At 37.8% G+C, this 25,750-nt stretch overlaps 1 protein-coding gene across 2 annotated transcripts in view; it reads right to left on the reverse strand.

Annotated features, from left to right (window-relative positions):
• Window positions 1-25,750, reverse strand: part of ZFPM2 (zinc finger protein, FOG family member 2) — a 309,086-nt gene that overhangs the window by 147,949 nt on the left and 135,387 nt on the right. For both annotated transcript variants that reach the window (XM_061447889.1, XM_061447888.1), the window contains one exon: window positions 8,836-8,954. In XM_061447889.1, the coding sequence (XP_061303873.1) occupies window positions 8,836-8,954 (119 nt within the window). The remainder of the gene's footprint in view (window positions 1-8,835; window positions 8,955-25,750) is intronic.

A 25,750-nucleotide genomic window follows, 5' to 3' on the forward strand; every position in this document is an offset into this window, starting at 1 on the left:
GTCTCCCTCTGTGGAGACATTCAAACCCTGCCTGGATGTGCTCCTGTGTAACCTGCTCTAGGTGTCCCTACCTGGGCCAGATGATCTTCAGAGGTCCCTTCCAACCCTAATGATTCTGTGAAGTTTATTAATTACTACTAAGTTATTTAAGATGGGAGATGAATATGAAACAACAGGAAGTCTGATGAGGCTATGCATATGATTTATCATGTGGTGGCCTGAGGAGTCACCACATGATTAGACTGACAAACTTGGTTCTCTGGGGTTGAGGCCCAGGGCATTTACAAACTTCACTCAGCACTAAAAATCTCAGGCCAACCTCTGTATTGCCCATATTTTAATGGCATAAAGTAGATCTGCTGCATCTGGAAAAGGACAAAATTTGCTACTGGCTATGTGATACTACATCATTAGAAAAGGAGCTACAGCTCAATGGAGAAGAAATATCAGCAAAATGTTAATATTTCATATAAAATTGGTTTTGAGGACCTAAGAAAAGTCAGGATTTTCTTCTGAAAAGAATATGCTACTTTTATAAACTCACACAGTGTATAGATATAGGTACAAATATATGTATTTACTATACTTATAATTTTTATATATTATACATTCACACACACTGTACGATGATTATTATAAATATTGAGGAGGTTTTCTATTTGAAACATTCAAAAAACATACTTTCACAGAAATCAGTTAATTTGAAACAACTAGAAATATCTTTTCTTTCATTTTTGAAAATTTACAGGTCACATCTCTCAAGCATAGTCAGAGAGAAAAGGGAATTTTGATCATTCCATCACAATATATGAAGGAGAGCAGCAAGCAGCTACCATCTTCACTGAAACCACAAGTCAATTCCTTAACTTGAAGTTATTTTTTCATTTAAATGGAGACAGACTATCATTTCAAATCTTGTTATGGTCATTTTGATATGGTATCTTGGTCTTACTTTCATTAGAACAAACAAATTTTGACACTACCAAAATGTGAATTTTCTTTTCACAACAAAATTTTCTCTACAGCACACTTCATTCCAAACAGCAATCTACTTTTGCCTCCACAAGTCTTAGGGAAAGCATCTGTTGATGTTTTCATAATCATATGTCATTTTTATATCCAGACAGTACATCCGCACAACATACAGAGTACAACACAAGTGCTACCACAGTTCCATAAGCAACAGCATCACAGCATTTCCCTCCACTACCAACCTAAACTGAGGCTAACTACCCTTGGGCTGTCAAGCTTTATGGGTAATTGCCCCAAAGGAACCCAGGAGCACGCAGGACATTTTCTCTTCTAGTGGTCAAAGAGAGAACAAAAGCCTCCGGGTCTTTCAGTTCACTGCCCATTGTAGCTACCAAATTCTTGCCTTAAAAATGTAAATCTCTTTGTAGACACGGAGCTTTATAATTTACAAAAATAATAGAGCTAGAATTTCCCATGCTTGTTCTATGAACAACTGAAAAAAATGTGTCAACATTTTAGAAACTAGATTTTGTATCAGAATAAGAAAAACGGTGTTGTTTAATATTTAGTGAGAAGAAAGTTATCTCAAAACCTGCTGTATATTTAAATCTGACATTTTATATCTGCTTAGTCTGTAATAATATTTTTCATAAAGAAGTGTCACTATAAAAATTACGAATTTTAAAAGATTCCTCAGAGGACAACATTAATGTTAAATTCTTCATCTTAAACATAGGTGTATAACTTGTGCCTGTTAGATATCGCAGTGCAGTGAACTACACAAATGACATCAATTATTTCTCTCGCTCAGAGTTTTTCAGTAAGACAACATCCCATCATAAAGTTGCATTATAAATTTAGCAAAATCTACACTAGCAAAATATGTATTTGAATCTTAAATACTATGGTACAGAGAAGATAAGACTAGATGATCATAGTCGAGTAGCACAGAAATAAGCAGCTACTGCACAGTTAATTGTGGTGGTTCTCCCTAAACAGCTTAACAGTACTATACGTAATCTAGCACACATTGTCTTCCCTCTGCTTTTCCCCACATCCTAAAACAGAAAAGCCTGGCACTCGCAGATGGTGTCTCTCTCTCCTTCTGCTGTCTGGAAGGCCCCAGAACAGATTTTCTTGCCCTTTTTCTGTTTCAGGCTCCTCACCTTGCCTCACCTCTTCTGCCGGGCTATCCCCTTGGTCTGCTCTCAGCAGGTCCCTGGCAATGTGCCCAATGGTACTTGCCCGCTTACTTGCCCCCTTACTAAAATGAAGCGTGCTGAAATAGGACAGATACTTTATTGGGTTTTATCCCAGGGAACTGAGTGAGTTTAATGAGAATGATTGGTAACAGCTACTACTTAATTACAATAGTATAGGGATAAAAAAAACAAAACAAAACAAAACACCTTTCAAAGTGACCAGTGGTAGTTTTACACAAATGTTAAAGTTCTGTTGTTTTCATAAGTGTCAAAATGAACCATGGCTATGGGTAGTCTGAAAAAAAGGGCTGTGGCCAAGGAAAAGAGGTCAACGACCAAAAGTGATTTTATGTGAACATCGTCTGTTGACAAAAATACTACATTCTGGAAATCACCTGTTCAGAAATAAAGAAATGAAAAAGAACAAAGTAACTTCAATCCTGTCTTCATGTGAACATTTGTGGTTTGCTTTGTTGCTTATCTGTTTGTTGGGATTTTTTAGAACATACTGTATTTGTACATTCCTTAAACATTGAGTAGCTTAAAATTAAGGCTATGGCAATAGTATGCAGTACTAATACCAGGGTACTAACAGCATTTAGACAGAGGCATACCATCAATGTGCCCTTTCCTCTTCCTTTCCATTGACCATGTTGCTTTACCACCTGTTTGACACTCTGTAAACTACTTCCACAAGCTGGGAAAAAAACACTTTCAGCATTTTTCAGAACAGGGTGTTTATTTAGATTGTTACCACATCTTGCTATCATATTTGCTACATGTCTTAAATTAACCCTGTTGTGTAAGCGTGAAGAAAGAAGCAGATTTTTTTTAATTTTTTTTTTTAAGAAAAGAAGCATCTAAACTACAATTATGCACAAAAGTTTCAAAAAAGTTCTACTTCATTCTCCTCAACTACACATCTGTACAAATGTGAGAGCGCTTTATAAGAGGTGAGGCAATGTGAGGTGATGTGCTCTCCAGGGCCACTGTGGATGGCCCCGTGGATGTTCACATCATGTCAAGAATATCTCCATTTTTTAATGTTTCAGTTTATATGAAGTGGCCAACCCTAACACTTGCTGCGTGACACAATGTGCTGCTCAGAAGTGCTGTTACATTAACATCTGCTTGTGTTTGGAACAGAAGGAAGTGCTCTTTTAAGCTAGCTTTAAACATGAAGAAACTGACTGTAACAGCAGTGAAAATGAGAAATTCTTTTGTAGTCACCTGAGGTACTCAAAGGTATAAATGCATTATAACAAAGATTAGAATCAAGGTGCGTTACTCAATACACTATTTTTGGTAATTAAATATAAAATTGGCTCTGTGCAAATAAGATCCAAATTCCCCATTTACAGGTAAATAATTAAAGATAATAAAGAAACTGCCGTATCCCTTTCCATGTTTGAACAAGACAGGCAGAGACTGCAGCCTGACTACAGTCTGACTATAGGCAGACTACCAGCTGTCTCTCTGGCCATACAGCAACTCCAACCAAAGTGCCCAGAAAACCCTCGCATTACAACTCTGGAGATTAAAAGTTGCTGGATATTACAGATAGGAGGTTTTGACATGAAGTGACCAGCCACAGATTAGTGAGTAACTTAACTGCATTTTGAACCTTTGCTTCTCAGTCCCTCACACACTACCCAGCCAGTGTCATGCCTATGTATCTTCCACAAGAGTCACTTTGGCGCTGAACCTCTCAGATCCCATTAAAGAGTCTCTGCTGTATCCCACTGCTTGCCGGCCCAACCCTGCACACTTTCCTCCTGCAGATTCCCTTCACAGCCACACTGAATCCTCTTTCCCTTATCAGGCTGATGCAGACCTGCTCCATGCATTCCTCCCTGCAACAAGACAGCGAGAACAGGGGGCAGGATCCAGCTGCTTATTGTTTTCCTTCACAAACCCTGCCATGGGCACAGATTAACACCAAAACTAGATGGTGGCAGCAAAGTGAAAAGGCCTTTCAGAATGCCTGCACATGACGACCGGAGCGATGAAATGAGTCACTGCTCGACATCCATTGTGGGCTACACGGCTCTGTGCTGCTTTTGTTTCCAAGGGCCTCATTCCCACCAAGTTTTCCCCTCAAACAGGGAAAATATTTACAGCCAGGAAAAGGCAAGAAAATAGCTTTAAGTTGCATAGACTGACAGTGCCTCAAATTTACAGCTGCTTACACAGGGCGGATACTTTTTCAGTGGTTTGCATGACCAGCCTAGAAGGGTCTTCTGCTCTTCTCACCTGCCTGTTCACATTAGATTTGACATTTGCACAAATCCACTTTCCTGTTAGAGATAGGCATCACAAGCTAGGAGTTTCATGTTTAGAAATAGATCCTTGTCTACCTGTAGGTACCTATAAAGTACTGAATTTCTGTGATTACTGGTAAAACTAGTGATTAAATTGTGTTGCCTTCCTTGTAGAGCCGAGTTCTCACCAACTGTAGATAGCAGTATTGTGCAAAACTCTTCATACGGCTGTTTGTCAGAACTGCAAGATTATATTAAATCTCAGAGAGATCTGGAAACACACCGGTGATCTCTTTTTACTGTAAAACATGAGAACAAGCTCCTATTTTAGAAGCACACCTCTGAGGCTTGAAAAAACCTACTTTTAATTTTCTTGGGACTATCAACTATTATGGAACAGCTGAGTGGAAGAAATGGAAGGAAACGAAAGGCAGTAAGCTCTAAGCACAGTTGTGCACATGGATACAAACTCTACATGCAGCTGAGCACAGGAGAATTTTGCCAGCTTGGCAAAATTACTGGAAGAGATCGTTAAAAGTAAGTAGGAGATTTACCACTCCAGATATAATAAAGGTATCTAGATAGATAACTACAAATATTTAATAATTATGTAAGGAGTTCTTAAGTTCACATTGAAATAGCAATTGAATGCCTAGACAACTCTTCAGATCCGTGACCGACTTCTTGTTAAAAACAATGTTCTTAAAATTTCTGGTGTCTGCACGCAGATTGTTTCATCAAAAGTAACAGTGATGAGATGAAGGGCATTGTTTCATAAGGGGTTTTGATCACTCTGTAATTCATGAGGTTTGGCTAACTCCTAGATGGAAAAAATTAAGATCTTTATTAGTCATTGATCTATTCCAAGTGCACCATTAGAGTTTCACTATTCTGCAATCCTGATACGAACCTTGGTCTACCACATCTCCTGACAGTGCTGCAGCACGGCTGATGAAGTTAACAGCCACTATTTCTATTGCAATTGCCAACAGCACTTGAACCATTTTTGTTCAAGGTGCCCAACCTTCCACTACTCTGAGATGTATATTCTTAATGCACTTCAAGACAGAAACTTGAAAGATCTAAAAAGTATTTGACATCTGGCACAGTGACTCAATTAATTATCGTGCTGAATTAATTAGCTTGCACCGTCTCCTGAGCCAACAGCAGTGAGATTGTAGTCAGCAACACAACACTGCTTGAAAAAACGAGGCACTTCAACAGGATATTACACGTACAGGCTTATACAGTGCAGAGTAAAAAGGTAGTAAGTAAGCTGTAACTGTTATAGCTGGATAGTAAGTCCTGTGTGGCAATGTCCCATTGCTAACACTAAACAGTAAGTCAGGTAAGATACTTGTAGTCAGCTACAAACATAAAGAGACCAGCTGCAGAAATTGTGGCATTTACTCACCTGAAGTTCCCTGAATTTTTCTTTCCTTTCCTCTCTATACTAAAAATTCATGTTAAAGTGCTTCTCCAAAAAAAATTATTTGATCTCTGTAACAGTGCAATGTTTGAGGCTCTTGTTCAGAAATTAACTAAACATGCTGTCAGCCACTGAGGTGAACACTGACGTGTTTCATTGAATTCTAGGGAGGTGAGGCTTTATTCAAATGAGCTTTCCAAACCAGATACAAATAACTTAAGTAAACAAACATAACTCCCCTTATGAACAATAGAAAGCACGTATGCTAGTGAGAAAACTAATCAAATGTGTCAAGCAAACTGAAAAATAATATATAAACCAGAATCAGTTCAAGAAAAAAAAATATATGTAGAAGCTGGCACTGGGTTTGTGTTGCTTGAAAAATAAACTGAAGCTCTATCAGGTTTATATTTCTTCACAAAGCATTTTAAAGTAACAAATGTAGGATTACAGGAAACATCTGATGTTTGGGAAAAAAAAACAATACTTATGATCATAGAATAATTCAGGTTGCAAGGGACCTCTGGATGTCATCCAGTCCAAACTTCTGCTCAAAGTAGGGAAAACTTCAAAGTCAGGTCCAGCTTCGAAGTTAACTCAGATTGCTCAAGATCATATGCAGTTCAGCTTTGACTGTCTCAAAGGATGGAGTAGCTCAGAGGACAAAACAATGTTGCTGGCAACTACAATTCTGTTTACAAAAACTTTTTCAGACGTATTTACACTAGCAGGCAAAACAAAAATAAAATCTTTCAGATGTTAGCAAGAATAGAGTTTATGGTTTTTAATTTGACAAGAAACAAAACTACTTTTTTACCTGTTTGGGGAGAAAAAATGTCATGAATGTTTTCATCCTCCATCTCTCTGAAGTAGGTTGGGAAAGTTCTTCCATCCTATTACAATTGTGAGACTAAAAAGGCAGCTCTGCTCACTGCTTGTTTACAAGTTTATTAAAACCAAAGTGTCTAAATGTTTTTGTTACAACAAAAGTGGTATTTGCCCAAATTTACAATGTAATAACATCTTAATATATGCCTGTGCTACCAAAGGAGAAACAAGCTCCTTTTAGAGGGATTGTGGTTTCTCCATATGCCCTTCAGAAAACAAAAATTAAACAATACAATCAACTGCTGACACGTTGCAAATTCCTACAAATATCTGATGATGAATTTTTGTAATGAAAGGTCAATCATCATAATCTCCCATACTCAAACTTACTATCTTCAAGCCTTACATACCTGAGGAAGTGGTACAAGTGGACAGAGGAATAGCGAAAAAACAAAGGTAGCATTTTTCCTAAGGTATTACATGGACTGACTTTAAGCTACACCAGGAGTAAAGTTTCTATTGCATGAAATTTGATGAAAGTAGTCACAGAGGAATCTTAGAAAATTATTTGAATTATAGGTAGTTGTTACAAATGATGCTTTCTGAAAAAAAAAACAACCAAAACATTTTGAGAATTCTACTAAAAGAAAAAAGTAGATGAAGAAATAAAAATGAAATGGATGAAGAAACTGGAAACAGACAGTAAAATTGTCCATTTTCCCCTTTTTAACAATAAGATGCTTTGAGTACTTTTGAAAATCCATCCTTTATTCAGGTGCCTGCATGAGAAATCTAATCTGGGTTGGGAATACTGACCTCTAGGAAACTTAGGACGGTTTCCATGCCACTTTTTTTAAAGTCTTGTTAGCACCTTTTTATTAATATATTACGCTAAACAGTCTATCAAAATCTTAAGTGGCTACTATGTACTTGTAACGTAATAATGCTTCACTACAATTATAACATGCATATTTACAGAAAGTAACATGCATACTATCCAGCAAGCCCTTAGAAAGTGAACTTCATTATACAGGCATAGCTTCTCCAGGAAGGAGTTAAAGACTATCAATTTCCCCCATTTCCTCCTATGTCCACATAACCCCTTTCTCACACTGTCCCAGATGGTAGTTCAGCAATTCAGCATTTCTCACTTTCTTCAGGTCCTCTGAGGGCAACACAATACCCCCAACACTGGGAACTTCAGCTTCTCCATTTACAGCACAGATATATGCACCCCAAATGTATGTGATGACATGCTTCTATGAAACAGTTCCACAGGTCTTTATGCTAATACGTTCCTGCAAAGCCTGCAACAGCAAACAGTGATCCAGCTGAAGATAATGGTTCTTCAGAAGTATCCTACAGGGTAATGCATGTTCCAAGATTGTCTAAACCCTTCTTCTACATATATTTATTGCCTTTCTTTTTTTTTTATCCAATACAGAGTCACCTTTCAGCTATTCTCAGAAAATTAGTCTGAACTACACACAAATAATATTGAAGCTCAGACTTAAAACCAATACAAATGAAAATGAAATGAAGACTGAGGAATGACATGATTTTCAGTGCACTGCACTGAAACTAGCAATGCAATATCTTGAATATGGTACACATACTTTCTGCAATCAGAATAAAAAACAAGGATAATTGAGACTATATTATATGACAGGTGACTTCTCTTGCCTTTCAAAATACTTTTAATCTGATGGAAGATCTTGCTACGTGCAGTAACATTTAACATTACGGCAAATTTAATGAATTTTATCCTAAAATAACGCAGCTATTTGTTTTCTATACAATCCATTAGTATAAATAAATTAGTCAGCAAGTAATGCTGTGAAAAATTTAAAAAGCCACTAAAAATCAGCTCTTAGTACTAAAATGAAACAGCCTGGTTCACCAAGCAAGGAAGTGACATTTCCCTTCTGTAAAATAACAAGTTAAATACTATTAACCTGTGCTCCAAATAACTTTACGTGGATGGTTGCCATAGATGAACTAATTGGAAAACAGCCAAGTACCACTGTCCATTAAAGCTAACAATGCCTGTTTTCAAATGCTCTGGCTGAGCAGTAATTCAGGCTATTCCCTAAAGGGCAACACACAATATAATGAAGCGAAGCGCCTCGGAGCATCTACATACCAAGGTGTTATTATTCAGATCCATCTTCCCAGCAAAAGGCCCCCATGTTGTTCCAACCGGAAGCTGCTGCCGGCTCTGAATCTTGCGCTCCCCATCTTTCTGGACCACCTCCAACTCTCCTGCAAACAAAGAAAACAAGCAGTGTTGAGAGTACTTTCACTTGTGCCTTGACAACAACCACCTCTGCCTTTGTGTTAGCTTTATACACAGAATGTTCTGAGGACCCATATAATGAGAATTAATTATGCTTGTCTGAAAAACAACTGATCTTGTCATCCTGGAAAAGAAAAATAAACCTTCTTCAATTATATTCAAATTTGGTTTAGAAAGTCCCATTCCTTTCTTGCATCTTTTCACACGCATTAGAGTTTGAAGGAATTTTATTCATAATAGCAGATTCACAAAAGTTCTGAAGAAATGCTGATGGGGGGGGATGACAGCTGAAAGGAAAGAGTGCACTAGGAGCCACACCTGGTGCATTAACCTCCTTGAGGCATTTTGCTGCACAAGACCAAATTCTGAAGCATTCAGCTACTAAAACTTTTCAGAGAAATACCGGGCAGTGATACAAATCCACAACTCTTCTAATTTTAAAGAAACTACTAAAAACATTTCCTACAATTATAAAACAGATTTTGAACTGTGTGAAGTTTTACAGCCAGCAACATTTCAGAATTAGACCCAAAATAGTTTACATTCTTACCTTTAGGTTTTAACACAAAATCTGTAAAAGCAGTGGAAAGGTGGTAGAGTGATTTTTTTATATTTTTTAGCGTGTACTAATTTGTCATTTTTTTTTACAAGCAAATTTTATTTTGCAAGTAAAGACTTCACAATGAACACCTGAAAGTAAAATTATTACTTTCACTCATTTAACTTTTCTGTTTTTTTCCCAGTGAAAAGAGAAAAAATATACAATTGATCATTACTGTGGAAGGAAAAGTAAGATTCAATCACCACCTTTCTCCCCAACATTTTTTTCATTTCATTTCAGGATTAAAATAGAGTCTGGACAGCCTCCTTCTTTGAAAACCATCTCTTCAACAACCCTATTTTTCTATGAACAAATATTCCAGTGAAAAATGGAGCAACAGCTATGTTTATACATATAATTTCTAACATTTTTTTCTAAAACAATTCAAAGAAATTCTGGTCTCAGACTTTAAGAGGGATAAAATGCTGTAGCCATGATTTCTCCTGACCTGTTTTCCCTGCCTGGTAAAGCCCCTTTCTCCCTTTCCATACCAACCAGTTGCAACAGTAATTCCTGGCTTTTGCATGAGCATGTCCCTTGTCAACAACTCTACCCCAAATCAGGATGGTGCTTTTCCACAAACAGGGTAAAGTCCCACTGTGCAAAAAGTCACCTCACCCCAGATTTAGAATTGGCAGCTGTTGTGAAATGAACCTTGGGCCAGAGGAAGTGAGTAACTCCTGGCTTACAAGCAGCCCTCACAGACTTCCGCGAACTAACCATTCCCATAGATGCCTGGATTTATGTTGCAGCCAGGCTGCAAAGCTCTTCCTTGTCTGCAGGGGTTAATCTCAACTGTTTTCCAAAGAGAAGACTTGGCTCCAGGTTCCATTTTCAAGCACAGAAATCTAAATTTCACCTCTGAGTGTTGCAGATTACAAAACTACTCTACGTAAAATTGTGCATCAGATCCTTCCTGCAAACTGGAACAAATCTAGGAAATAGAGCTGTATCACGTTACAAAAGCTTCTGTGTATGCGGGTGAGTCCTCTTCATGACAGTGCTATGACATTTTAAAAGGCAGTGTATGAGCAGAAAAGCTTATGGATTAATTGTGTCTAATTTAAACATATAATATATGTGCCCCCAAACAGGGGGAGAAGGGGGGGGGAAAGGCAAGCTTTTTTCCTTCTCACAGTCACATTGTTGCAAGTTGTATTAACTCTAAAAAAATCTCTTTATATATTAATTATGGAAGACAGAAATCTTTCTGGTATTGCAAGGTAACATGTTGATCACTTAGACATACTGCAGCATCTTCTCTACATAGAGATGAAAACTGTAGCATTTGCTTGCTTTTACGCACTAAAAACCAGCCATGTCTATGGACATGTCACATTTAACTGATACCAGAGGAATCATGAGAATCTTTGAAAACCCTTTTAAAAAATAATTCAGCCTCCCTTTCTGCCACTGACATTTTTCATTTGAAAAGGGTTCAGACACAGTCAAACAGTGACTCCTTATCTGTACCTGTGGATTTACAAGCAGGCCTGTCTTTTAATGGATTAAGAACGACAAACTTAGGGCAGATCATTCAGTGATACCAAAAAAACCTACCTAAGTTTTAAGGTACACATCACTGCACTTTATATTTCAAATAAAATTAATAACATGAATCTTATACCTAGTATTTCACATTTGAGACAAACATAAAACCAAGCAATTATTTTCCATAACTGTTTTTTCTTTCCTCTAGTTGATAATCAAATGTATTAATATAGATTATTTCTCTCCTTTATTCTTTTTTTTTCTATGGTCCCAAGATGCAGTTTGGGCAATACATTTCAACATGCATGAATACACTGAACTACAGATGGGGTAACATCACGCTGAATTCGACTGAAGTGGCTGTATTTTCCCCACCATTCAGACCATCATGACAGAGGAGCAGACTGCAGACAGGGTTATAAAACATTTTACTACATAATCTTCCTGTATCCCTTGATCATAGTTCTCCAAAGAAAGATACATTTCTCTCTGGTCATGATGACCAGTAGCCATGTTAATGCTATGGCTGAATTTTAGAGTTGGGAATGATAATCTGCTTCTATGTTTGGGCAAACAGAGACATTTTGGCTGCACTGGTACAAGGTGCAGCACATTACAATTTGATCCTTGGCAAAGATTATTTTTTTCTTTTTTCCCACTGAAAATATTTGTTTATTTGGGGGTAAAAATTAACACTGAAAGTTAAAAAACCCCAACACTCCACATCAGGGTCTGCAGCATCTGCTAAGACTTATTTTTTTTTTTTTATACCAGAGTCTGCATCTTTTGTAAAATCCCTGTATATGTTCCTTTGTCTGCCCTAAGCAGAAAGACCAGGGGCTGGTATGAGAGTTGTAGAAGAAAGATTACAAATGTCACTATTAAAAATCCTCTCCTGAATTCCCCTGACCCCAGAGTAAGAAGCCTGCAACTTTTTCTGCATTCATTTACAACATTTTGGTCCTCTGAAATATCCTATTTGGTGAATGCTATACCAAAACTACAGCATCTGAGGGGCCCAGCCCTCTGCTGATGAGAACAGGGCTGTCCCCTGCTCACTGCCTACTTCCAAAAAGGATGCTGGGTTAAGTGGTGCCATACCTGTGGCCCCGAGCAACGTGTGACCTCAAGGGATTTTTCTGGAAGAAAGAGAACCTCACCCTGTGACTCTTAATTAAAAGAGTTTGAAAAATACATCAGTGAGGCAAGATTTTGCCTTCAGCCTTAGAAGTTCAGATATAAGCCAGAAGTGCTCTCTGCAGCTAGTATCCCCTACTACTGCTCAGCATCTTCACAGATTACATCAGGAAGAGGATCTGAGATTTCATTGCTGTATCAACACTGGCAGTAAGAAGCATAAAGACTCAGTTGGTACTGACTCTTCACAGATGCTTGTCCATGGATATCCCAAATAGCAGGGAGAAAAGGAAAGAAAGGCTGAAACGCTGCTGCAGCTTCCTTTAATCTGTGCCCCAGCCCAATGAAAGCAGAAAATTCTGTGCCAAACACTGTTAAGAGATTCTGGTGATCAGCAACTGCAACAGACCACCTCAGTATTGAATATACTATTCCTTCATGTAACAGTAAATTACAATATATAGAATTAATTCACACCCCTGTGATAAAGCATGTGATAAATTCATCATCCCTATGACAAAGTCAAGAAGCAGTTGCATTTTGCTGTTTTCATCCCAGACTTCTAAACTGCCTGATTGGAAAGGACAGAATCATAATAGAAGCAGCACTAGGAAATACAAGTAGAGAAGAAATGATGCTTAGTTTATGCAAGTTAGGTAAAAAGAAATTTATTTAAGAGACATTCCATTTAGTGATATTTATTTTCCTTTCCCTTGCTATAGAGCAAGTTTGTTTTTTTTTTTTCAGCTTGTTCTTCAGGAACACACTTATTTCCAGCTTGCTGAGTAAGTTTATACAAAATATTTGAGACACATAGTATGGGCTAATCAATTTTGGTAAAAGATAATGCTGTTAGTGCTGTGGGCTGTTTCTCTTATCTTGTTGATGTAGCATACTTTTAAAGTCTGTGATTACTCAAAGACTTATGATAGCTGCACTGTAAAAGAAGCCCCAAGTCATGACTCACCAGTAAAGCTACAAAACATCCCATGGCTTTTAAGATATTAGGCCACCTTGGTGGATACAAAACCAGCATGAAAGGACTCTATTTAGGATTCTTTTCTTACATACCCATATTGTTTCAAGGATGCTACATAGGGCTTGCATAAAATTGAAGGTAGAGAGGTCAGTTTAGCTTTGTCTTCTATAGAAAAATCAGAATAATTAAAAAGAACTGCATAAAACATGTAGGGTACACAGGAACCTAACAACACCTTTTGGCCCGTAACAGGATTTGACCACAGTCAAACATCAGAAGAGTTTAACTATTCACAGTATTCCTGAACAAGATAATACCAGCTTTCATTCACCTACCCACATCCTGGAATAAGAAACAAACAAGTGTATATCTGAAGGTGAATGATGAACAGCATTTTGTGGGAGAAAAAGTGAACTACTTCATTCAGAAATAAGTGCATTCAAATTTATGTTTAACATTTCTAAGCAAGTCATTGATAGTTCTGGCAGTAGGCTTTTGTTGTTTGAGGGGGTTTTTAATCAGGAATAGTTTTCTAAGTGGAGTCAGTTAAAAAGACTGAATAAGCTCTTCCTCTGCTATAATTAGTGATTGGCTATTTGACATCATGGGCCTCTACCTAAATTTCCACTAGCAAATGGCTCCTATTTGCATATTTCCAGTGCACAGCCACCTGGCTTTCTAATGAATATTTCTGCACGGCAGAGAAACTGTAGTTTCAAACAAGGCTGTAGTAGTTTCAAACAAGGACTGCTCTGAAGTCAGAGCAAGCTTGTTAAAAACACTCTCAGAAGTTCTTAAGTGCTACTCACTTAAGTCCAGAGCCCAAGATCTGCCTATGCAGAGGAATAAACTCCAATTAATATTTGACTGGTGATTACCTCCATTATAACAAACTGCACACAGCAGTTCACAGATAGCAGAGAACTACCCCATTTCCACTTCTGTGACTCTTAGCAAGGTAGCTCCAATATTAAATGCTCATACACTTGCTTGGTAGACATAAACTGCATTATGAGATACCTCCTCTAAATTCTCTTCCCTCAATTTTCAAGTCTCTGAGACATAACACACACTAAACTACAGTTTTGAACATAAACTTGAAATACGACATTCTCTATTCAAGTACTCCAGTCAAACCCTGATAAATCAGGCTGGCCATGCAGTGATCTTATCCTGTCTGACTCTTTAATAAATCGAACCTTGTAAGTTCACACTGTTGGAAGTTGTCACTAAATGAAATTGTGACCTTATCCGATGCGTGAACTTATCCTGCTGACAACTACATTTATTGTGCGGATAAGCATGGGAAAAAAAAAAGGGACTTTCGATAATTGTGATCTTAGCCATATGCAACTCTAACAGATGGGATCTTTCTGACGTTCCGTTAATGATTTGCCTATGACGAGCTTCTACTCAGAGAAAAAAATAAATGTTCTTCATAGGTAAGTAGTAGGGGGACTGGAAGATGGTATGAAAAGTGCTCAAAATGGTACTGGCTGACAGGACTGAATCAGAAGCTATTAGCCTAACACAAAGAGCTTTGAATTAGCTTGTAATTGGACTGGAAAAGATAACGTAATAGAAGTGGCAAAACAGAAACCCTCCCATTCCACAGGGCTCATTTGACAGTCCAAAATTCTGAAACAAGTAACTGAGAGTCTGCAGCAACTAGATGAGGTTGCTCAGAACCCCATCCAATCTGGCCTTGAACGTTTCCAGGGATGGGCCACATACCACCTCTACGGATAACCTGTTCCAGCGTCTCACAACCCTCACTGTAAACAATTTCTGAAAAGGGCCAACCATCTCACCTTACCATGCTTGTCTGTCAGGGATTTAATACATTGTGTTACCTAATTCTCACATCTCTCTGCAATGGAAAGCACTGTACATGTTCGGCAGTGCGCTGACTCTGGCATGAGGTCTGGAGGGTGTCAGGGTACAATCTGTTCTGCAGCACTGCAAGTCTGCTGTGGGATACAAGAACTAGAGTTATCTTACTAGAAAGACATGCGTGCATATGAGATGAATTCACACTGAAGTCCAAACAGTAATGGACCAAATTTCAATCAATCTTCAAAAGAAATTTTATAACTTGCTTTGCAATGAAAACTGCATTCACAGGGTTCTGGGCACCGCCAGAGTTTATGTTATCCAGAAGAAACTGATGGGGTGGACAGTTTTTGAACTGAGCAGCCTTTGTCGTTTCTCTGTCACCCCCAAGTAACTCCTCCTCCTAACCCAGATCCTCTCTGGTCCCACCCCTCTTAAGGAGTAGGGTCAACCAGACCTCTTAGTACAATGCCTGTGAGACAAGTAGACACAAGTATGGCCCACAGGTATTGACTGTTCTAGGCTACTGGTCTCCTTTGCCTATACTTAGAAGTAGTTCTTGGTAGCAAATAATGCAGGAGAAGCCACCACATGCTGCTTCATTCCTAACCAAGCTGCCTAATGTTGCCCCTTCTTGCCAATGCTCCCACAGGGAATGTGCTCACTTTAGGTAAGGATGACAAATGAACAGGCTTCTCCATTTTCTGTAATAAATATCTTACTGCTCCCTACCTTTCTTTAGAGCCCCAAAAGTCAGAAGCAGAGTTTCTTTATCTCTCCTACCTGCTGCTAGTACTGTAAATGGCAGAGAGTGCAGGTACTATCCTTATCTGCAACAGCACTGTCCTACAACAGACAATAAAAGGAAGGAAAGAATATTTTGAAAGTGAGGATAGGGAAAGACTAGGCAAAGATTTTCAGAAAAAGAGACCACAGAAGGAGGTGAGTGGAAATAAGTTTAAAAAATGAGGCAAGAGAGAGGGAGTCTAGGGAAGGAGCCATCTGAAGACCCAAGCTGGGTCTAATCAGGATACAAAGGCACAGCCTGGAAAAATGGGAACAGAAGACATTCAAAAGAAAGATGGATGCAGAAACTTTGCCAAAGAGTGAGAGGAGATATATATGTTTCCAAGCCTGAAACATAAGGACAGAAGTACAGGAATTCCCACTGAGAAACAGAATACAAATGCTAGTACCTTTTCTTATCCAAGGCATGTGTGTTGTTAGAGTGCTTAATTCATAAGCTAAACCAAAATATAGTTATTCTAATACCTCATTGCTAAGCTGCATCCTGGCTAGACTGAACACCTGAAGCTTGTCTACATTGCGCCCAGTGATATGACTACACCTAAAGTTTGGTCAAACCCACTCTATCTCCAAGACAGATCACGATACAGGCTATAAAACTTTTCCGAGCTGAAGTTTCACTACTGGTTATTTAGTTTACACTGGGCTCTGGCTATGACAACAAAATACCCCATCCAGCCTGGTTGATGAGACCTTAGGTATAGGTACATAAACTGCTCCAGACTGCCAACGTCAATGTGGAGCTAACTTCAGTGATGTGAAGGTGCCCTATGTCACAAGTACACAAGCACAGTCTTCAGAGACCCATAGTTTCAAAACAAGTGCATGCACTGATACTCACAAAATTCAGGTTTGTGCTCGGTTTGTAAAGTCTGCATTTGCTTATATACAATGAATGCAAAGTGGAAAAAAAAAATACATTCCTGTAGTGCTTTACACTCCTGTAATCTACAGAATTCAGGGACACAAGATCCCATCCCAGGTTAGAAAAGCATAAACTTGCAGTGGTGAACATATCTGCATAGATTTGAAATAACAATGCAATTTCTATATTTTGGGGGGGCTGGGAGGGGGGGCAATTAATTAAACAAATGTTAAATAGCACATACATTGAGTAACTACTGAAGATACAGCTCACAGAAAACTATTTAATAATTGTCCATCAAGTACACCATCTAAATAATATTAAAGGCTCAAGCTGAACTATTACAGAAAGTACTGTTTTTTTCCCTGGAAGTCAGAAAGGAAGCAGTACAGAATAAACTGCTGTTTGAGTCTGATTAGCTTTTTAGGAGAACAGACCCATATACAGCTATATAGACCTTTTATTTGCACTGCTTTGTTGAACTTGCAGAAACCTGCTTAAAGAAACAAATGAAGGAGAAAGAAGTAGAAAGAAAAAGTGTTCATTCAAGATGCTCTAAAAAATGCCAAAGATTTGTTCACTTGCATCAAAGCCAAGTTCCATCTAATATGAAAAATACTCTGTTCATATCAGCATCTTGTCTACAGACAGAGGCAAAATAAACTCAGCAATCATGGTAAAATCCTGATTCTGTGACAGAATTAGAAGAAACTTTTTTTTAGTTTTCAGTCTACCCACTACGAGTGCAACTGACACCTCTTTTTTCAAGACAGAGGTGTTTTCTTCATACACTTGTCTTTCTCAGTAATTTTCCCTCTGCACATTTGGCTGCACAGTTTGAGAGGTTTGTTACTCCCTGAATGTGCTGAGGTAAAACCGGAGTAGAAATATTCATGAAAATACAGAAAAAAAAAAAAAATCCCAACAAGTGCAGCTGAAGAGCCCTCCCTGCAGTTTTCTGAGAGAGGAATACTGCAAACTCCATTCTCACATGGCAAAAATGATTCCAAATTATAACACTGTGCAGACCCAGTGGGTTGAGTAGGTTCTTTATCCCAGCTACACGTAGCTTGCACAGCTTTGCTCCCTCTCTCTCCATCACAAATACACACGACACAGAAATGCCAAACTTGGCAAGAGCAGGCTGATGATATTACTGAAGAGGGTTTTCTTGATAAGATCATCATCTGTTTCTGGACTCTTGGGTATGCTCCTTTCCTCAGCAGAGGAACAGTCACCCCTGATAAATGTCCCTTTGTGTGCAGATTTTCCCCCGATATATGCGAAGACATTTCAGTCCTGAGTCTGTTTTTTTGTTGCTTCATACAGCTCAGATACAGTTAGAGGTATATGGAGCATTGTATGTAAAGTAATAGAAAGGGAACACAATTGAAAATATAGTTTATGTAACTCAGACTGAAGCATCTTCTGAGACAGATGCTATTCTGTGGGAAGAAAATTAAACATTTCACCATCACCTACACCAATCCTTCCCTAGGACTTTTTGGAATCCTCTTAGCTTGAAAGATGTAAACATTTTCTTTTTTTACATTATTATTTGCATAAATGTATATGATATTTAAATAAAATAATTAATATACATTGGTATGTTTTCGCAGTATTGTTGGATTTCTTTTTTACCTGGAAAAGCAAAGAATATCAAGATAGCTTATGTGAATGCAGAAAGCTACTAATGTTAACTTCATATGAAGACCACTGTATTAATATTGACATCATGAAATGTATTAAATGAACAAAAATGTTTTGGAAAGTATTGGTTTTAACTCTGAAAGAAAGAGCAGTGAGATCATCTGTGACTGAATCTGCGGTGTCTTCTCATTTTACAGTACCTATGCTTAGAGATAGAAGGATCTATTTTCATCTCTCATTTGTGTAACAGCAGATGAAGTTATTTGCTTTCTATCAGATATGCATGCTCAGAGCTATAAAACCACTGCTTAGATGCTGATTTCTAGCTCACAGTATGTGAGCCAAACTGCCCAAATGTCTTGTTAAAGAAGCAGATGCTTTAACATGATTTCCCTATTTCCTTTCAGTGTTCGCAACAAATTTCTGAAAGAAGTGTACCAAGAAAAAGACAAAATTCTCAACAAAGACTGAAATTTATCAGTTTTTAGCATAACCCCCCTAAAGATCTAGTTACTGTTGAGATTAGGAAGGTGAGAGGACTGGGACAAAGGGAGATTGAATGCCATGCTCCACTGCATGCATGCAATATACAGTTCCATCCATTATAATTATAATTTATATGAAAAGTAACATTATTATAAATAGAGATAAATGTAGTATAACTATAATGTACAATATCAAGATTCAAATTAATCATTTCTTTGCACTTGCTGGGGATGGCCATGCATAACAGACACATGGCTCTGCACTGCTCCAGCACTCATGAGTTATGTGCTTATCTACATCTTCTATGATCAAGTCTCAGCAATGACCAACACAGCTTTTTAACACTGTTGCGAGAAAGGAATTGACTGCTGGTTTTGGACACAGACCAGAGTACCCTCCCTTGTTCCTTCAGTGCCTGAGTCTATCTAGACTATCATACTGCTTTCACATGCAGCTCTATCTTAGCATAGCCAAGAGCTTGAAGACAATATAGTGATGCCCATTTATAAGGTAGACTGTAACTTTGAGCAAAATAAACCTTTGAATAGATAAGAAACACAAGTCCTCTGTTCTACCTAAATCCTACTCTGCAGCTTATATAAGACTTAAGTAAAATATTGGTTTTGTGGTAGCCATCTGTACAGGAATGATCTTGACCTTCATATGAGCAAGTCCCAGGGGCATGGTGTCAGTAAAGCACATCCCAGAGCGTTCTGCCTTACTGCCTTCCCCTTTGAATACTTCATTACTGCTTGGACAGACATAAGAGTGTGGAGCTTGAGGAACAGCCGTGGTTGGCACATGGGGCCTGTTCTGCGGCAGGACATAGACGGTCCTTCTCAAGAACAACCTTGCAAGACTGACTCTTCACAGCCTAGACTTTACTTCTGTAAATGGAGAACAAGTCTGCATTCTCTACGGCATAATGTAAATTTCAGCCTAAATAAGAAGCTCAGAGTCTCAGAGTGAGTCAGTGCCGGCAACAGGAGCCCTGACATTCTGCAACAGTTGTAATCACTGTTTTTGACAACCTCACACAATATATACAAAGAAATTATTATTTTGAAGAAGTAGGTAAGTATTTCTGGCAAAGCACTGTAATTAAAAAGGCAGTGTCAACAGAGATCAAAAGAATTATAACTCAGAATATATCTGGCCTACAGAGTTGCTTTGAAGCATTAAAACTGCCCCTATAATATGATGTTTAAAAAATACTAATGTCAATTTACAATGGCTTATTATCCTAAAATGGTGATGTATTATAGGAATACAAGAAGTACAGCCTGCTATTGAGTATTAAGTATATAGAATTAAAATAGTTAAGTACATAGGAAACAATGATACTGAAAAGGCTGCATGCTGACATTTTCATTCTCCTGCTAATAGAATCAGCAGTTTACAAAATGAAATACAATAGCATAAAACTCCCCTACTATCTGCTCCTTCTTTTCCTCCCTAAGAAAAAAAAAACAACACATGCATCAATGCAAAGAGAAAATTTCTATTTCAACCATGATTATTATTTTAGAATCACAGAATCATCAAATGGTTTGGGTTAGAAGGGACCTTACAGATCATATAGTTCCAACCCCCATGGCCATGGGCAGGGATACCTTCCGATAGACCAGGTTGCTCAAAGCCCCATTCAGCCTGGCCTTAAATGCTTCCAGGGATGGGGCATTCACAACCTTTCTGGGCAACCTGTTCCAGTGCGTCACATTTTGATGTATATAGATACTTTTTAACTTAACTTATACTTTTTGAGAGCCATAGACAATTTTCTGTGCAAGGAATCTTGAAGAAAGGCAGGTTTTTCCCCCATATGTTTTCATCTCAGTTAACAAAGTACATTAACAACATACATAATGCATTAACTTAGAAGGATTAAAAAAAACAGATTAAAAAAAATACTATTTTTACATACCCAATGATGTATTTAGCAGCTTCAAAATCAAGCCTTGGACTGCTCTTCTGCAGATTCCAGGGCCCCAGCATAAAAGTTGGCTTTCTATACCATCTCCTGTCCCCCAGACACTGCTTCCTTGCCCAGTTCACCTGCCACCCCCACTCTCCCTATTGCCTTCTGTGACCTCAAGATCCCAGTGACTGCCTCCAATAATGTTCAGAATTAAATGTCAGAAAAGCGAGTAGTAAGGCATATATGCTCTCCTGCACACACCTGGTATTCTGTCTTCTCCTATTGATCACAGACCACCTGCCATCTAAGCCTAATCTGCCCCTTCAAATTCCCAAAAGCTGTTTTGTACCCTCATCAAATGCAATTCAGAACCTGATAGTCCTTTCACTGACATTTATATCTTGTCTCAGTCATCAGATACTGTCCCAAGTAGAAACTTTTCTATTCTCTTTGACTGTATTCATCAAAGAAACACAACACTCCAAGGAAGATTAATTTATTATACAAAAAACTTGTTTCCAACAGTGTGAACATCCTCAGCACACTGGACAGACATAGCAATAGTTGTGTTGCTATCATCTTTCTTACTGCATATAGTTATTATTATTTCTTCTCCTCACGCTTCTGCAAATGCTACACTTTACACAGTTAGTAGATAATACAAGGACATTTTCCAGTCCACAAACAGAATCTCCCAATGACCTGCTCCTAACCTCCCACAGTCAGGAGTTGATACCTACTAACTGAATGATTTCTACAGTAGATGTCCATGAGGAGAATGGTACAGCATGCCAAAGCTAAGTGATGAAGAAGTAACAGCCAGGGAGCAGTTCTCTTCCAGAAATAGTAAGACCAAACTTTTTACATTGAGTAGAAGCTTAATAAAATGTAGGAAAATGTTTAATTTTGCTTTTTAATCAGCTGCCCTTGCTCAAATAAATGCACATTTCTCTCTTCTCAAATTTTTTTTTTTTTCCAGACTTCTAAGTCTCAACTCAAATAACATGAAGGTATTTCTAGGTTATCTCCATTTTGTGACACTGCCCCTGAATTAGGCTGCAGCCTCCAAGAAGGCAAGAGTCATATTTCACCTACTCTTAACATACCAAGAACACTGTCTGGACCACATAAATAATATTAAAATTGAAATAAACTAAGGATACATCCTAAGAAAAAGATTAAATGAAGACTGAATTATGAACAATTTTGCTTCCCAAGAAAGACTAAGTCTTTCACTGCACCAGATATGGCCATAATATGTTTAGGTACTTTCTATATGCTTCTGCTGTCTTCTCCATTTGGCATCCAACACAAAATACTGGAAGAAAATGAGACAGACAGGTATTTGGAAGGAGTACCAAAGAAACTCTTTTCAACAGGTAACTCAAACCTTTGTTAGCTCCCATGTAGCTAACAAAGTTCTCATGCATATCACAATAAATAGCACCAAAAAGCTATAAAATAAAGGTGAAAGGTGATACATATGTATTTTATAGAAGGCCAGTCCTGCAGCAAATGTTTTAGTCATAAACTTGAAAGGTCTGGGCTTGGTGAATTGGATCTAAGACTACCTCCCAAGGAACCTCCAAAATCATTCATAATCTCTCTATAACTGTAGAAGTAATAACACTTCCTTTCTCTCACCTTTTATTGACCTGTCTTTTTCAGATGGCAAGCAATCCAGAGTGGGAAATGTAATTGTGTTTGCATGTACAGATACACATCTAAAAAACGTAAACCAGATGGATAGATATATGTGATAGACAGATGGATATTTATACACACATTTTTATTTCCAAAATATAGTATCTAGGATAAAAGGAACTGTGTCAATAGAAACAAACAGCTTCTAGGTGATACTGTAATATACACAACAAAAAATAATGTATCTTGACATTCTGAAAGGGATGTCCTTTTCAAATATGCTGCATCTCTTTTGTCTCTGGCAAGTAGGCTTGTAAGGGGGCTTTGATTATGTTTCTGATATGTTTTCTGTATCACCTTTTAGAATAGTTACACAAAGCTTAGTCCCCATATCCTCTGAATAAAGTGAAAAGTTGGACAGAGAGAAAGAAGCAGAGTACTACTTTCAGATGGAATATTTGAAATTTGAGGTCTTTGCTTTCATTTAATTTTAGAATGTATCTAAATTTGACCACTGCATGTTTTTACACCTGAAATAATTATGATAAATTTATGTAGGTAGAAAAATACTTGCATATAAACTGCTTTTTATCTCTTAGATACAATCACAAAATAGCAGTAATTTTGAAAATACTGAGTTCAATTGCTCCAACACATTATATATAACAGAAAACAAACTGTTCACTCCACAACACCCTTCTTACCTGCCACTGAAGCATATAGATCTCCTTTTCTAATTTATTGTCATCTCGCTAGAAATATTTAGACCAATTAATACTATTTCGATTTGAGTGGCAGCCCACTGTTCAGCGTCATTCCAGAACAAGTGCGTCACCTATTTTTAGGATCTTTGATCCCAAGACTTTTATTCATGCATCATTTTTTGACTGCTTTTGCAATCATCCATTTAGACACCTCCTGACAACTAACCACCAGTACTGCATGCAATAAAATTACTGCTGTTCCTCCTTGACATGAACAAATGCAATAAAACCTCTAACAGCAAATCAATGTCTACACTTTGTAGTGAGTGTAATTATGGTAAGAAGCAGCACGCAAATCATTATGAAGACTGTGAGTAGAAGCTTTAGGTGTGTCAGTCATTTGTAGTAGCTGTTTACATTTTGCGCATTCATAGAGCACTTGGAAGAACAAAATAATTCTGTTTGAAAGCTACAACACAGATCTCACAATTATCATACCAACAATACACTTCTCTATCCATAAAGCTCTAAGTATTCTCATGGAGAAACAGAGGTATCACATCTCACCTGTCCTATGCCAAGAAAGCTTGGTATAGATAGTGTAGAATTTAAAAGCACTACACAATAAAGATACCACTGTCTGACAAACCCATTATTTCACTGAGAGGTATGATACTTCCCTTTGAAAGGCAATAAAAAGTAAATTCCATGCTTCACTGTACATAAAGAACAGTTAAAATGAAAAATTTGTTGTGTGACATCCCATGTTGTTAACAATATAGGCAGATCAAGATAAGTGGGTGGATTTGGATCATCATTTGAAGACACAAGGCCATATTTGCCAGTCTATTATGTCATGTTTCTTGAATTCATGAACCCAAGAGTGCAATAACTTTTTGTGACATGATGGAGAAGTTACATTTTATACATGCTCTAAATACACAGGCAAGATAAATGCATTAAAACCAGCAACCATACTGCTTTTTTTTTCTTTTAATGTTATTGAGCAATATAGAGTGTGGATAATTCTGAGGTCTAAAGCATAAAAACCATTCCCAGAATGGCAATGGAAAGCAAACTCTGATTGCCAAACGATATACGCCAAATTAGCCCCCACTTTTCTAAACCAAAATAGTAGAAGAATATGAGTAAGAATATAATGTTAAGGAGATTCTTTGTTAAGTTAAAGGTGAGCACAGCACCAGGATCACATACAGTATGTCTGGAGCTGGTGATTGGCTTGAAATGCTATCCTCTTCCAAAAATGGCTCATCTCATTTGGAAGCCATGTAACATTTTAGGAGGAATGGTTATTCACATTTTTCTTCAATCATTCTTATCCAAAACACAGGTAGACTAAAAAAAATAAATGCGCAAATAAACATATCAAGATAAAATGGTAGTAAAGTTACTAGAAAATGCCACAGTTCTATCCAAAATGTTTAACTTTCATTATTTGACCAATTACTAGTTGCTTTAATACAACTGCAGTTATCTTTAGTCACTACAAATATATGCCATTTTGCACTTCCAAACCTATGCTTTAACAATATGCTAATTATACACTGGAGATGATCTGGAAAGAAATCCATTTTGCACTGATGATATAAGGGAGTGACAGTACAATTTACATTAAGAAATGTTTTCTCATTTTTCTCAAAAATTGGTTTGCACTCAGCCGGAGAAATCTAAATTCGACCAACAGGCATCGCTCCCTGCTTCTCCATGGTTACAAAGTAACATGACAATCTGAATGTCGAACAAGATGCACATAAGAATGGGTTACAAAACCTCCTCTGGACATAGGTAGAGAGGTAGTCAGTGTTTTCTTTTGTAATCTGATTAAACAGATGATTACTGTATAGAACAATATTGAGATGTTAATAGCAGAAATTCTCAGTGACAGAATTACAAACATTTTGAATTAGCTGTTTCAAATTGTCTAAATTAGCACCTAGGGCAGTTGGCCAGTCCACATTCCTGACTTCAAGTGAAGACTTCTAACTGGAGAGGCTAACGCAAAGGTTTCCCTTTTGTTTATGCCTTCATTCACTTACTTTTCTTTACTCCCAAGTTTAACATGACGGTACCACAACGTTCTTTTGGCACATGTTTTCCTGCCACATCAGTACCAACCAGTACAGACAGAACTTGAAAGAGAGGGACTGGTTTGCTGTGGTTTTCCTCTTAGTGTTCAAGGGATACAGACTGCATTGAGTGGGAGATGGCACAGTGAGAATCCTGCTTCCTGGCACAGTGCTCTTCATCAGCTACAGACATCTACGCACATGAAATCTGAGGGCTAAAACCAGTGTTGATTTATTTGTTTGATTCAGAGCTATCTTGCCAGGTACATTATGAAAACACCATACGCATAACATCCTCAGACTGATATGATACATTTCATTACTTTGTGGATTCATGGGGAAATAGAAACTGAGTTTTTCAAATTTTTGGGACCATACAGCTTTAGAGATACAGCTGCACCACTCTTGGAATGTAGTCGCAGTAATTCCATGCAATATTAAACCTCTACCTATGCATAGCAAAGATAAACTTAATGCGTTGTAATGATGTGCCACAGGTAACATTAAGTATTTTCTCAGAAACGGGACCTAAAATAGTCTGGCATCCAGAAGTGCAGATC

Source organism: Pezoporus flaviventris, unplaced genomic scaffold, assembly GCF_033815535.1.
Source record: "Pezoporus flaviventris isolate CSIRO_AGI_PZ_B2104156 unplaced genomic scaffold, CSIRO_AGI_Pfla_v1 ptg000007l, whole genome shotgun sequence".
Taxonomy (NCBI): domain Eukaryota; kingdom Metazoa; phylum Chordata; class Aves; order Psittaciformes; family Psittacidae; genus Pezoporus; species Pezoporus flaviventris.